At 38.6% G+C, this 15315-nt stretch overlaps 2 protein-coding genes across 2 annotated transcripts; one reads left to right on the forward strand and one right to left on the reverse strand.

Annotated features, from left to right (window-relative positions):
- The first annotated feature begins 2242 nt into the window (after nt 1-2242).
- On the forward strand, nt 2243-4749 carry LOC106165204 (uncharacterized). The gene is made up of 2 exons (XM_087012383.1): nt 2243-2393; nt 2768-4749. The coding sequence occupies exons 1-2, from the start codon at nt 2288-2290 to the stop codon at nt 3181-3183; spliced, it is 522 nt and encodes a 173-aa protein (XP_086868509.1). The 5' UTR covers nt 2243-2287; the 3' UTR covers nt 3184-4749.
- A 3008-nt stretch (nt 4750-7757) lies between these two features.
- Nucleotides 7758-9561, reverse strand: LOC106157288 (sarcoplasmic calcium-binding protein-like). Its single transcript, XM_013532896.3, has 3 exons — nt 9243-9561; nt 8639-8795; nt 7758-8480 (listed from the first exon to the last, which is right to left on the reverse strand). The coding sequence occupies exons 1-3, from the start codon at nt 9504-9506 to the stop codon at nt 8065-8067; spliced, it is 837 nt and encodes a 278-aa protein (XP_013388350.3). The 5' UTR covers nt 9507-9561; the 3' UTR covers nt 7758-8064.
- Nucleotides 9562-15315: the final 5754 nt, after the last annotated feature.

The following is a 15315-nucleotide window of genomic DNA, read 5'->3' on the forward strand; positions in this document are numbered from 1 at the left end:
AGTCCCTTGTTTTTTTGGTAAAATCTCTTAAGAGATTATGACTGAGTACAGCCATCAATGGAGGTCACGTGATCTGAAGACAAGCTCAGATATCTGAATAATAGCTATAACTGCCGTTTTTGTGGTAAAACAGAATATATTATATTTCTATGAGTTGTTCACGATGTTTTTATTGTGAAATATAGATATCATACGAAGAGCTATTATCCCCTTAAGTGTTCTTTCCCTGTAGTGGTAGGCGGATGGAGCAAGTGGTGGGGCAAACTATAAAGGAAACGGTGTTGGCGCCGTCTATGGTGACAATGAACAAGACAACGTGTACAATGGTGGCGATGGTGGCGCCATCTACATTGGGGACAGAGTTAACACCACGGACTCTCGTGATTTGAAAAAAAGCGGGCAATGCGAATACAAACCAGGGAGTTGATCCTGGCCAGTTTCCACAGCATACCGGTGTCTCCTCTTCATCGTCTTTGGTACCCGCCTTGGTTGCTGGCGTCAACACCAGGAACATTTTGTATACTGGACCTAACGGACCCGTCGTTAACAACGTTCAGGTACCCGGTAGCAACGTAGGTAATGTGTATATCGGGTCTAACGTTCAAGGCAATCAACGCGGCCAGCAGGGTGCTCTTTCAGGTGGGAAATTGGTTGTGAATGACGTTCAACCAGAGTTGGTGGGAAGGATTGTTAACGTGAATGACGTTCAACCAGGGTTAGTGGGCGGGGATGTTTACGTGAATGACGTTCAACCGGGGTTAGTGGGCGGGGATGTATACGACGGTGCTGCCCCAGGTGGACATGGTCAGGGGCGAATGCCTGTTGTTGCCCAATTTCAGCGAAAGCCAATGGATAGGATTTATTACGGCGATGGGGTTGGAAACACCCGTTAAAACAGGGTCGGGTGTGGAAATCTCTGTAATTGAACTTGGAAATAGCGTTAATTGACAGATAGTTACACGGTTCCTTTCAATCGAATACTAGTGATTTTCACACTGTTTCTATATAAAATATTTCATTTTTTTTTCAAAGGGCATGTACGTGTATTCAGTTCATTTATCTTTATTTATAATAAACAAAAGTGAATGGTTCATCATATTTCCACTTCATGCTCATTTGTCATCGACTAATTATATATTTTTAACCTACGCTGTATCAATATTACTGGTCTTCAGCAAAACGTGGCTCTTTTCAGTATGGTACATGTATGAACAGTTCGGCAACACTCGTGTAGACAGTCACTCATCAGAAACAATGGAGTTTCGTACTTAAACAAAGGCAAATATTCATAATCTTTGAGCAATTTAAGTCAAGGGAGAAGTTTAGGTATTTATTGGTTCTCGTAGGACACTATGTCTGTTTAGCCGTTTTAATAATTTTTTGAATACATACTTGATTTCTGTCTTTCATTCTTTAATTTGCAAACTTGCCGTAAATTCTCAAGAAAGTGTAGTTTTTTTTTTTTTTTTTTTTTTTTTTTTGCAAACTTAACGCTTATTTTTATTTAAATGAGAAGGTTCCTACTAATTTCTTTTTGCTTTTAAATGAAGAGGTTCTTGCAAAAAGTGTTAGGTCCGAGATTTATTGCAAATTTTGCTAGTTTACATCAGATTTAGGAAATTGCTCAATGGAAGCCAGTATACAAGCATAAACTGTTGATACGTCTTCCTTGAGTAGTGGGGAGGCCAATGCCCACCCCTGTAACTTTGTGCCTTACTGAAACAGGGAGTTTTCCTTCGAGCAAAATCATATCACGAAACGCGTGTTAAAGATGGACTACCAGCAATGCGTAAATAATTGGTGCAGTGTTAACTCATTTTTTTAAATATGAAATGCGGTCTTATCCCATTTACTAAAAATATATATACTGAAGAGCTGTTAACTATGAATATCAGCTCATATTGTTTACACCAATGTAATTCTTGTGACTCAAATGCAGTTAAGTGTTATTAAGTGTTTCTCGTGTTTCTTTGGATATTTTGCGCTGGTATTTAAGTATGAATATATTGATATAGTTGTAAACCTTGCACCACGAAATTGTAGATATCTGCACTGAAAACGGAAGATATGTCTTTTTGGGGTTAAAATATTATGTCCATTGTGAACCTTTGAAGGCAAATGAGTTATTTCTAATCTCATGTAGTTATTGAGTTCGTACCGTTTCTTTTTGTTATTTTGAAATTACAAAAAAAGCAAGAAACAGGTTTGTTTGAAATGCAAACCAAATACGTTTCAGATGCCAATAGACTACCCGCTGGTGACTGGTTCTAAGCACTGGAGACGTAAAATGCTAACTGCATTTAGGGGTTTAGATTCAAATTCCGACGGCCTACTTACTAGAGAAGATTACCTGATGAGTGCTCGACGCATGGCACAATATTTGGATCTTAATGGTAGCTATAACGAGGGCACGCTAGTACTTTCAAGTAAACTGGTGAATATAGAGTATCAGAAGAAGGGTTCGATCCTTACTTTATCCTCCCTGGCCCCATTCCCAGCCTTCTGAAAATGCATATAATAAAATATTTTGACTGTTTAGTTTTATTTACTGGTAGATAGAACTTGCCTTAGTGGTTATATATATATATGAGGTTACAGAGACTATGCAGGTCTTAATTGTATTAATTTCTCACTGAATATAGGTTATATATATATATATATATATATTTCTGAGGTTATAGAGAGGATGTGCGTCTAAACGTTATTCATTTCTCACTGAATAAAAATTTAAATGGGAACAATGAGAACATATGCTTTTTTATCCTAGATAAACAAGCCGAGGCTATTCTAAACCTGCGCCTGAACATCTGGAAGTCATTAATCATTCCGGGTTCTAAAAATGAAATGGATGGTGTATTGTCGGAGGAGGAATTCTGTAAGAATCGCATGGAGCGTTTTAACAATCTGCACCTCCGTCAAGAGTTGTTTAATACCGTCATTTCTGTGGAATTCAGCACCATGGATACCAATGGCGACGGAGCTATATCAAACCAAGAATTTGCTGCATACTGCCACAGCGTCAACATCCCTACTGAATCTTCGAAGAAAATCTTCAGAATCCTGGACACCAACAAAGATGGGTTGATTTCTATCGAGGAGTTCGGTCAAGGTCACGCCGATTTCTGGCTGAGTGAAGACCCAAACAGTAAATACAATGAGTTTATTGGACCTTTAGTTGACTAGGGATGGTCAATACCAGGACCCAGTTTCACAAAAAAATTTAAGTCAGTCACCTGGCTTAGTTGACTAGGATTTCCATGAGAGTGATGCTACACTGCTCCTGATAGGGTAAAACTTGCCCATGTGACCATTTACCTTGGTAATTAAGTTCTTTTTTGTGAAACCGGGGCCTGCTGTGACAGCCTGGCAGTTTCCTTGAACAGTGCGCGTTAGACCTTTATTCAGCAAAATTATAGTTTTCTGGAAACCCGATAAATTTGTCACTATTCACTACGGCAATCCCAGCCGAAGCTGTGGCGAAAGTTGCAAACTACAAATGTTTAAAGCCGTTTTGGGGCTTAGATATTCTACTTTCTTCCGCTCTGAGTGAAATTCGCCAGTGTTTACTACGAAATTGTTTCATAATCTAGAAACCAAATGCTTCAAACAAGTTGCTGGATTGTATATCTATGGTTTCAGTTATTATGATGCATCTTGGTGACATAGGGAAAAGTGCTGAAATGTGCAGAGAAATTAGTTCTGCAATTTTAAAGTCTTTCGTGCCTTCAGTATGCCATCGGGAAATCAATGTTGCTATGGCACAGTCAACGGGCCCTGGATTCCAGATGGTTGTTGTTTTGCTGCCTTTACTTCTGCAATTATCGTCTTTTAGCAGGGTGACGGATTTAGCCAAAATACTTGTAGGCCAAAATGTCCAGACCTTTGTGACAGCGATGTTATCTCTATTCTTCTCTCCACCACATGTCAAACTTTTCATTATGCATTGTCAAGACACTAACGTATGTTTTTTATGATTTTTGTTTCAAACTAAATATCAATTGTGTATGTTCAATATGAACAGCTGAATGCTCTGAGTCAAGAAAACCGATTACGGGATTTGATGAACTAATAAGTAAAATTAAGAGGCGTTTCTTTCCCAAACAATTGAAATCAATAGAAAGTCAATCACCACTAAATGTAAAACTTCATGCAAAGATGTCTTCAATGCCTTTTTAAAAGATGAGAAGAGTTCATATATGTAAATATGACGGAGCTTAGTTGTAAAAAGCAGAATGATCACAAAAAAATGTGTTCTCTTTTTGGCAACCAGTGAAGTTGTTGAAGATAAATGTGAGGTGACTATAACCGGATGTGGGTAAAAGGGCACTATTCCCCTCGCAGATTGAATAAAATGGTATATTCCCAGAGAAAATACGATTTAAAGTGAATATATCTGACACCTGGGAAGATTAGTAATTGTATTTCCTACTACCCTGAGCAGTTTGAAGGTACACTTACTAGGAATTTCCTGGTTTACTCCAGCAGTTCTTGCAGATCTAAAAGTGTTAAGAACAATGTAAGAAATAGTCAGTATTTGGTAGTATTTAGAATTATCCCGCTGTTAAACCACTTAAACTAGAATACTAGATTTTAATGTCTCATCAACGTTCAGCGCCATGCATACTGTTTGTATTTAAAAGTAATGTCATTCAATAGCAGACAGACAGTTTAAATGCAAATGGCAGTGAACTTTTGAAACAGACGTGTCTCTTCGCCATGTATTTTCTTGCAAATGAGATAGTAACCTACATAACAAAGAAACATCTTACACGTCGACCAAGGAAAACATATGGTGTAAACAGACTTATTCCGTATGCACATTATTATCAAATATCTTTCACCTTATGTGACCTGCTATAGCGACAGCGGGTCACTCTTTCTTTTTTTTTATCTCGTATGGCATCTGGTGTCATTGTGTGACACTCTCTGAGTAGGGCATTAGTTATATCCTGATCCGAAATTCTTAAAATGATATGCCAGTCGAGTGTTGTTCCGATAACAAACTAAAATCAACATAGCCACTAAACTAAAGAAACTTGCGAAACTCATGGGCGTACTTTGTTTCCCGAATATAAACTTCTTCTGTTATCTTTGCAGAAAACTGTGACATCTAAATAGTACCGTACGAATTAAGACTCAAATGACAACCAGACGACAGAATGGAAGGTTGCAAAACCGCCAATCAACCGTACAAAACAAAGCACATATTTAGAGATAACTATGACTAACAAAATTTCGTCTTTCTGTGAAAATACAAACGTAAGCTGAATTTAAATCAGAAAAAAATGTATCGACGTGATCAAAACACCTTGAAATTGCTCGCAAACAGCTCTACACTGATATCTATTTTCTCTCGAACTTGTTTCATTTGTTCATGCCGTGTCATGCTAATAAAAGCTCTATGGAAGTCTGGTCAGAAAATACGTTGACAAACGAGCATGCATCTCATTTTTTGCGAGTAAAAATGTAATAATGTCAAAATGTCAAAATGTCGAATGTCATAAACTCCAAATGTCCCTAAGTTATTACTTTTGGGTCCGTTAACTTCCTATTCCTTGTCAGTCACCTTTCCACAAACAATAACGCGCATATACACGGTTAAACTATTTTTTGTGGAAATGGTTGGAAAAGATAACAGGAGCACCTTATAGACTATCACGCGAACTGAAACATTATAAACATGTTTTGATGATCGTTTCTTGGTGTCAAGAGATAAAACCGCATTTTGTATTGTAAAACTTTTAGCTTACACACTGCGGTTGACCTCATACATATTCTCTTAATCAGCCATACACACACTGAGAAATACGTGACAACATTCATAGAAAAATCTGAGTCCTTCAACCGAGTAATACGAAAGCTCATACATTAAAAGGATTAAAGCAGCAATGACATAAAAGATATGTATTTCTTCCTTTTTATGTGTCACATAACTTAAGCAGAATTTGTATCACAAAAAATGTAAGCCTTGAAATTATGAGAAACAGCTCTGCACTTATATTCAATATTTGGCTCAGTGCCATGTCATACTGTAATGTCTAGATATAGAGGCACATTACCCATTACATCACTCAAATTGAAACATTATACAACATTGGTCAAAAAGGTTGTCCCACCCCCATTTCCATGTACTTTTACTTACAAATGATCACATCACAGCTGTGAACTGTTAGAAATAGTGCTTTTTATTACGGATACCGTGTCTAACATGATTAATGGTTTAAAAAATACAAAATAGTGGTGAAAATATACACATTTTATGCCATTTAGTAAAATTTATAAGAGGTACCCCCTCAAATCAACTGTTTCACTGTGACTTCTACAGATGTAAAGAAATGTCTATAAAATTGAAAAGACGCCATCAAATGTCACCAAATTCACACACAATTAGCATTAGGGTGTGCTCGTAAAAGGTCACCTGCCTACCAGCGTGTGCGTCTACCGCGTACTGCAATTATCTCCTGTAGACGGCGCGACAAGCCTTCAACACGGGTTACAATTCTGTTTTGTGGGATATTGTCCCATTCTTCTTAAACAAGTTGGGGGAGTTGGTCCACGTTTTTATGGGGTTGGTTCTCCTTTGCATTGCACACTCCAATTCATGTCACAGTTGATTAGTAAGTTAAATATCAGGGCTCAAAGATGGTGGTTCCATCCTTAGACCATTGTGTTTCTTCAACAAACACTTGCCAGGCGAGAGGTGTGAGCAAGTGTGCAGTCATGATAAAGCCTGAAGTAAACCCCAAAGTCAGTTCTTGAAAATGGAATGAGATATCAGCTGAGAATGCTACGTTCAGTGATCCCACAGGCACCTGAACCTGGCCATCCATCACTGGAAGGAAGTCGATTTTGATGCAGAATCAAATTATTTCTTGTATCCCATCGATGGTCAAAGAGAGTCCATAGACATGTTAAAAAATGCCTCTCGGAAGGGTGTGTGTAGGGTAATATCGCCTGAGGTGTTAGATCAATCCGCATTTGGAGAACATTCCAAGCCCATGGTATTAGTACATTGTTCCTTTTGGAACAAAACGTAACAGGGGCATTTTAATGTAACATTCTCAACAGAAATCTCACTCCATTTGCAAGAGGTGACTTCAGGGATACTACTGGCTTCGTTATGACAACGCACTTGCTCACAGCTCTCGTCTGGCAAACGATTTGTTGCAGAAACACAGGGCTCTGAGGATGGGACAACCGTCTTTGAGTCCTGATATTAATCCTACTGAGCACCTGTGGCATAAATTGGAATGTGCATTGCAGAGGAGAACCAATTCCTAAATAATCTTGACCAATTCCGCCACGCTCTTTAGGATGAATGGGACAATATCCCACATAACAGAATTGTTACCCATGTTGAAGGCTTGTCGCGCCATCTACAGGAGATAATTGCAGTACGCGGTAGACGCACACGCTGTTAGGAGCGTGATCTTTAACGAGCACACCCTAATGCTAATTGTGTGGGTATTTGGTGACTTTTCATGGTGTCTTTTCAATTTTATAGACATTTCTTTACATCTTTAGAAGTCACAGTGAAACAGTCGATTTGCGGGGGTACCTCTTATAAATCATACTAAATGGTATAAAATGTGTATATTTTCACCACTATTTTGTATTTTTAAACCATTAATCATGTTAGAAACGGTTTCCGTAATAAAAAGCACTATTTCTAACAGTTCACAGCTGTGAGGTGATCATTTGTAAATAAAAGTACATGGAAATGGGGGTGGGACAACCTTTTTGACCAATGTTTTGTAATCGTTTTTCGGCGTCAAGAAATAAGACGGCATTTAATATCGTAAAACTTCGAGCTAACGCACATGTGATAAGCCTTATTCATATACATGTTATACTTGTATTTTAATTAAAATTAATAAATAGGGGTTAGTATGGAACGCTTTTTTAATTTTTACATTTGCCGTAATTTTGTCTGATCTGTCACGTGATTGACGTGTGTCAAAATAGCTTCACCATGAAGGCAATTGTTACCGTATGTTTTCTTTGAAATCGACTTTGTTTGTATTTAACTGTTCATTTTTAGTGGTTATTAAATCATTGTTATATTCAGTCAACCAAAGGACCGAGGAGCTCATCGTATTTGCCGTTTGGGTCTTCCCCCAGCCAAAAATCGAGATGCGCCTCACCGAACTCTTTAACGGAGATGTAGCCATTTTTGTTGGTGTCCATGACATCGAAGATCTTCTTCGAGTGCTCCGTGGGGATGTTTAAACTATGGAAATAAGCAGCGTGTTCCTTGGGAGAAATCTTTCCATCACCATCTGTATCCATGGTGTTGAATTCCACGGAAATGACTCGAGAGAACAGCTCTTGTCGGGCTTTCATGTCGTTGAAAGCCAGGATACGATTCTGTATAAACGCATCGAATGATACCTCTTCGGCCATTTCACCTTTTGGGTTCTTTTCGATCGCTGCCTTCCAGATATGCAAGCGTAGTTTTACAATAGCTTCAGTTTGGTCCTCTGAAAAAGTAAAGGATTATTTTTGAAAAAGAGAGAGAGAGAGAGAATGAAACATTTGGCATTTATGGCGCCTTAATTGGCGACAATTTATTCTTTTATACTAAAGAGAATATAACAATAGAATTGGAATTCAAAGTTGCAATTTTATGAAAAACTACCATTTAGACCCAGATATTGTGCTGCACGCTTCCCACTCAAAATCATGTCTTCGCTGGAAAGACGTCCATCATTGTTAGAATCTAAGGCCCTGAATACGGTGCGCATTTTGCGTTTCCAGTGTTCCGAGCCGGTCAGCGGTGGATACTCAACGGGCATCTGAAATACGTTTATTTGTACAAAATTCGACTTAATTCGAATATGGAAACTTATTTTTTTCAAAATTGAAAATAAATGTTCTTTAAAGCAACCTGTCTTGTCTTGTCTTGTCTTGTCTTGTCTTGTCAGTCTACTGAAACAAGTCACGTGGTTTGAAAGAACACCCTGGAGTAACAAGATATTCTGGATTTATGCACCGAGATATGTTAAATGATCGACGCCCTTTAGTAATGTTCCTTTAACCAACATTCTTTCTACACTGTCATTTTCTTCTTTGATTACTGGTAGCAACATAGTTTTCTCAGCATTCATATTCAAACCATACGCCTCATTCCTTTTTTCGCTGCTTCAGTATACTGTTTCAGACTTTAGATTACACGGTTAATAAATTCCTGGTTTAATATGAAAAATATAGATATGCATTAAAAAATTATAACATACTAGTACCTTTTTTAATCTCAAAGGTCGGTTCATCACCTCTCGCTTGGGTTGGGAAAATCTCGGAAATCCCAGGCCAAGACCGTTGCGGGTAATCCATGTTTGTGAAGAGTAATTGATCTGCAGTCTCCTCACTGGTTGGAAACGTATTTTTAACCTGGTTTCTGTTGGTTGTAAGACTCTGGTTATTCCTCGGAAAGCTTCGATAATCCTAGACATGGTGTTTGTGGAGAAATGAGACGTGCTAGAGAATTTAAAATGCACAGGTACCATCCACCCCAATGAAGCCCGGGATTTTCCTCTATGTAAATGTTGAGGCTGTCATAGGGACCATTCCCACAAATAAATGGATCGATCTATCTCCCTGGGGAGTCTCACTAAATTGCTATCAACGTAACCGGCTTAAATGTCTGTCACGCCTAGTAAAGCTGTTAAGGGGTAATTAGCTGATTCGGTAGGCGTGACAGACATTTAATCCTCTTGAGCTGATAGCAATTTAGCGTGAACCCCAAGGGAGTTAGGTCGATCCAGATGGATTGATTTAAGTATGGGAACCCAGTCATAAAAATTACTAGACTGAAAAATTTTTAAGTAACTAAATGAGGGGAGGGCTGAACAACCTTAGCACCTTGCCTTCACTGGAAATGGAATAGAACTTTTTAAGGGTAAGATGATCCGAAACATACTGAACAGAAGTGTCCTAAAGATTTGAAAACATAATCTCTTTTTAAATGAAACCCAAAGTCAAGCTTCATTTAAAATCTAACAGTGGCTTGAACGTGATATGTCTGGAAAGAATATGAAACATGTGTTAGGGATTAGTTATCATAGCGTATTACTTTATATTAGACTTTCTGCGTGACTGGAATAATGCCTTATAAACTCACTGGGGACATTTTTATCAATTTCGTCCGAGGTGAGAACAAACACTGCATGTGAATAAATAAATAAACTAGCAAAATTAAGAATATCTAATGCACACATGTACATGCTGATATATGCTGATATACTGAACGTTGCTTTATCTACGAATACGTAATCTACGAATACGTTTATCTCAGGCATTCTTAACGATTAACCTCTACCAGGGCCGCAGTAATTGTGGACATTTTTTGTTGAGGCGACTCTGTTACGTTTGACCATGAGGAAACAATTAACTCTGCCCGCGCGCGGAAGGTTTTGTACTCGCTCTGCAGGAGCTTCGCTTCGCGTCGATGCGATAACTGCTCGTTACGCAACCCGTCTAAGGGCGCATTCCCATAGATTTTAGTTGATTTAACACCATGGGGAGTCTCACTAGATTACTGTCAGATAATCCGGCTTAAATGTCCGTCCCGCCTACTACAAGCTGTAAGGGGGTAATTAACTTTCGTGCCCGCTCGGCTGACAGCTATTTAGCGTGAACCCCCAGGGAGTTAGGTCGATCTAGTTGGATCGATCTAATCTCTGGCAATGGGGTCTAAGGCTCCGCTGTCTGCTGAAACTAGCCACGTGATTAAAGTCAGAGCATTTACCCGTCTTGATTGCTGTTAAGCGTACTTAGTCTGGACCTGCATATTGGCAGTGCCTGAGCAGTTATGCAAACAATTACCAGCCATGTAATCAGCCTTGAGATTCCATTACAGGGTGACATCAGTCTAAAATGGCTGTCTATTTATCTAGAGACATATCTGTGAATATCTGTGAAAAATCAATCTGTGGCCCTGGTAGAGGGTAACTGCTGCCCAGGTATCAAGTGACTGCTTAAAATTCGCCCAGCTCTTTCGCCTGAAAAGAACGAAATATCTTAAAATGAACCACGGGCTCACACACGGGACCTACCGATATTTGGTCAATATTAGTGGTTGTATAATAAGAATTCAAAAGTTGCACAAAGCATGATAGAATGGAGGGGCAGAAATAGAGAGAGAGAGTGTGAGAATGTCGAACAAAAGGCATAGGATCGACTAGTTCGCACAAGTATATCTTGTTGAGCAGCTGAAGCAATGCTCAAACATCAAATTAATGCAAAAAATTCTAATTGTATTCACCAGTGAGGCCCAGATATTCTGCAAGGATCTTAGAAGAAGTCACTTAGTCTTCTTTGGTCATGTACCCATCGGCGTTGGCATCCATACGCTGGAAAACCGTTCGAGCTTTTCGTCTCCAGTGTTCTGATCCAGTCAACAGCGGGTAATCGGTTGGTATCTGAAACGGTTTTTGTAAGTGAGAGAAGAAAAAGAATAAAGACAAAAGTATGCTGTTGTAAGGTTTAAACATCGCTAAGAAACTTAACTTGTAGATAGATAGATAGATTTTTTATTTAACCGTCTCCGAGCAGAATACAATATTAAACAAAACAAAACAAAAAGTAAATTACATATACAGTTAATCCTCCGACCTTTCCGTCTCCGACAACATCAAACATCTATGGGCATAATTAGCCATTGTATTAATGTCACCCGTATTGTTAAAGTCTAGCCTATTGTAGTCTTCTCTTAACTGTTTCGTTATTTGACAGAAACAAATTACATGCTCTTCCGTCTGAACATCAGTTCCACATGTACACAGTCTCATATTTCTGGGGCGGCGTGACCATTACATCTCCCCATTTCAATAGCTAAACTATGAGCACTTAGCCGTAACCGAGAACAGGCTATCCTGTCCCGTTCCCTGAGACTGTATATATGATGAATACATGTCGTGTATAGACAAGTTAGGATTCATCTTAAAGTATGTAAAGTATGTATCCCATAAAAAGAATGGATGTTTATTATAAGATGATCACGCACCTTCTTCAATCTCAAGGGACGGTTTATACATGTATTACCACTCCTCGGGTTGGTTGGAAAAATCTCGGAAATCCCAGGTGAAGCCCGTTGCGGGATATCCATGTTTGAGATAGGTCGATAAGCTTTCCCAGTTTCCTTACTGGTTGGAAACATACAGCTAACTTGCCTTCTGCAGGTCCCATGAATCTGGATAATCCTCGGATAGGTATGATAATCCTAGACATGGTGAACACCGAGAAAGCTGACGTCCATGTACTAGAGATTTCAAAATGAACCATCTGCTCAAATCTTACCCAAATCTTATCTTTATTCAACGTTTGGGGGTGTCATAAAAGTTACCAGACTGGAAAGAAAAAATTGAAAGAAATAAGAACTGAACAACCTTAATATTGCGTAATACTTTAAAATGGATTCAATAGACGGGTGCCTGCTGGAGCGTGCACTCATGACCTTTATACATAAGATTGAGGGCAGATATTGTGTGCAAAGTGAATAAAAATGCAAACATCCAGTCTACGCATGTAACACATGCATTTTAATTCTTTCTCTCTCTCTCACACACACACAAACACACACACGACGCCTTCACACCTGGGCAGCAGTCGCTGGAGACAGAACACGTCTTAATTAACCAGGAGGAACACTGTCGAGACCTTCTGGCATTCCTGAATGAAGAACTTTCATGTAGAAAACGAACAAAATTAATCTGTTATTTCCATGTTAATTAATATGGCACGAGGGGTTTTAATTGTGGAGTCTTCTTCCCTTTTATTTATGACGCGTTATCGTCCTTTGGGATCCGTGACACGGGGGTATATGCGATAGGAAAAGAACAACAAAGTCCTGATCTTTCTTTAATCCAGGCAAGCGGCTTTTATTGGATCACGGATGAGAGGTACAACTGAGTACGCCTTCTGAATTAAACTTTCGTTCCCTGTCGATCGGTTCTGCTCAGATAGTACAGGTACTTCTTACGCGACGATATTGCTTCTAAAGGAACAATCTAACGAATAATTGTCTAAGCGCCTAAGTGAACAAGTGAATAAGTGTACATGTATAAGTGTCCAAGTGTATAAGTGTCTAAGTGTCCAGCCCAAAGTGCGGGCCTCACTTTTATCTTCCTAGAATGCTGGGCCCGGTTGCACCAACCGGTCGTAAGTGAGGCGTAGCAGTTGCGCCGGCGTAAACCGGGCGCAAAATGCTACGCCCGAGAAAAGCCAGTTGCACCAAACTGGAGTAGTGTTTACGTCGGTCTTAACTTAGTCGTAAATTTACGTCTGCTAGTTAGGTGGAGTAAGTCGGTCGTAGCTCGTTTTCCACTATGGCTAGGCTGGCACAGAGAGAGTTTGATGACAATTATCGTAGTTAACGTAGATTATGTGGGTTGTTATTTGTTTGTTTCTTACACAAAACTTCCGTCTGCATAGCTTGGTTTTAAAAAAATTAATTATATATATAGCCATGTACATGTATATGCATGTGTTCATATTAAATCTTACCACTCATGTCGACATGCCTTGGCTCTCAGCAGTACGGTTTCTTTAATGCTTTTCACAATTTTTGACAAACCATAACTAACCATAGTCATTTTTTATTCACATTTTATATCATTCATATTTTACTGTATATAAACATAGAGACGAAAGCTTAAAATATCAACATTTTAAGGCTCATATAATATGTATTAGGTATATTGTATTTCTCAATCTCCAAGATGTAAGATCGATTGAATTGAATGATACCTCACGGTGTAACCATAGATAAAAAAGGTCATGAAATTGTGGGCTCTGTTGTAAAATTATAAAAAGAAGGCAATGCTGGCTTTTTTGCATTATTTTCAGACTCAATAGTTTCGATTACAAATGTGAAGGTGTTCAAATCCATTAAAAGAAATACGTACTGCCTCCAACGCGTTTTTCTCATTTACAACAGCATACTATAATAGCATACATAGCACACTATAATAATATTTTGATTCGGAATATATTTACGATTTTATTGCTATATATCCAAGGCAACAGCAAAGTTAACGTATTTTAACGTTCTTGTTTCTAATTGGAATAATTTAGCTCATGAATTTCTCCGTCACTGAAATGCTCTTTTTGTGTTTACTTATGTTATCATTCCATTGTGACTGCAGCTGAGAACTCCTCATTTGCCCAATTATACCATCCACGTATTGTTGGCCAGTGACGCAACGGAGCGTTACTCGGGCGTAGTTGCGACGATCAGTTTTTGTCTTGGTGCAACGGGCGTAAGCAGGGAGAGTAAACCTGGCGCACGGACGCTAGGCGTTGCGGTTTAAGACAGTCGTAGCCGAGTAAATTTACGCCCTGTTGGTGCAACCGGGCCCAGATCAAGTTTCCATTTTACACGTCACATTTTGTTACGTATACTATGGTCACAATTTTCCTTTAAAGGGTGGCACACTGTATATTCCGAGCAGATCATTTCTATTTATTCTTCGATCTCCCTTATGTTTTGATACATTCTTTTAGCATATTTTCCTCTTTCTATATTTTTAATTCAGAACTAATTAAGTAATAATCACTACATGAAACTGGAATGGAATTTCTTTGGTATCGTCAATAGTTACCAATTACATTCCATAGATATGTCTGTCTGTATCTCGTTTGAACTATTTTTATACCACCTAAATCAATATGATTGCAGATATCACACTCATGCTTGGAGTGTATATTGCTTTTCTTTAAAACTAATTCTTTAAATCATTACACATAAATAAAACCATTATGACAAATATAAGACCCTACAGCCGTTTCGGCCCGGAGGCCTCATCAGGGGCTCAAACAGATCAAAATACAATAGAAGACTCTAACTTCAAACGGCCAATGCGAAACATCGCACAAAAATACCTCACATTAGCAGACGACAGAAGGTTGCAAAACCGAGAATCAACCGAACAAAAAGTATATTTATAGAAAGAGAATTCTGATTAACAAAATTTCGTCTTTCTGTGAAATTAAGACGTAAGCAGGATTTAAAAGGGTATACATGATCAAAACACCTTGAAATTCTTCGCAAACAGCTCTACACTAATATCTATTTTTTCGCGAACTTGTTTCATTCGTTCAGTGCCGTGCCATGCTAACATTAGCTCGATGGAGGGACAGATTTCCAGAATATAGGTTGAGAAATGAGCATGCTATTCCATTTAGCGAGTATAAAATATCTGAAGTGTTATAAACTCCAAACATCCCTAAGTTATTACTTTTGGCTCCGTTAACTTCATTTTCCTTGTCATTCACCTTCCCACAGACAATGACGCTATTTAGTAAGGTTAAACCATT

Source organism: Lingula anatina, chromosome 5 (genome assembly GCF_051362555.1).
Source record: "Lingula anatina isolate TDL-2025a chromosome 5, LinAna3.0, whole genome shotgun sequence".
NCBI classification, from domain to species: domain Eukaryota; kingdom Metazoa; phylum Brachiopoda; class Lingulata; order Lingulida; family Lingulidae; genus Lingula; species Lingula anatina.

Excerpts from the sequence above, each read along its gene's own strand:
- LOC106165204 (XM_087012383.1), top strand. The coding sequence starts at position 2,288 with ATGCTAACTGCATTTAGGGGTTTAGATTCAAATTCCGACGGCCTACTT. Across the intron at positions 2,394-2,767 it reads ACAATATTTGGATCTTAATG|ATAAACAAGCCGAGGCTATT; the intron begins GTAGCTATAACG and ends TTTTTATCCTAG.
- LOC106157288 (XM_013532896.3), bottom strand. The coding sequence starts at position 9,506 with ATGGTACCTGTGCATTTTAAATTCTCTAGCACGTCTCATTTCTCCACA. Across the intron at positions 8,796-9,242 it reads GACCTTTGAGATTAAAAAAG|ATGCCCGTTGAGTATCCACC; the intron begins GTACTAGTATGT and ends AACGTATTTCAG. Across the intron at positions 8,481-8,638 it reads ACAATATCTGGGTCTAAATG|AGGACCAAACTGAAGCTATT; the intron begins GTAGTTTTTCAT and ends TTACTTTTTCAG.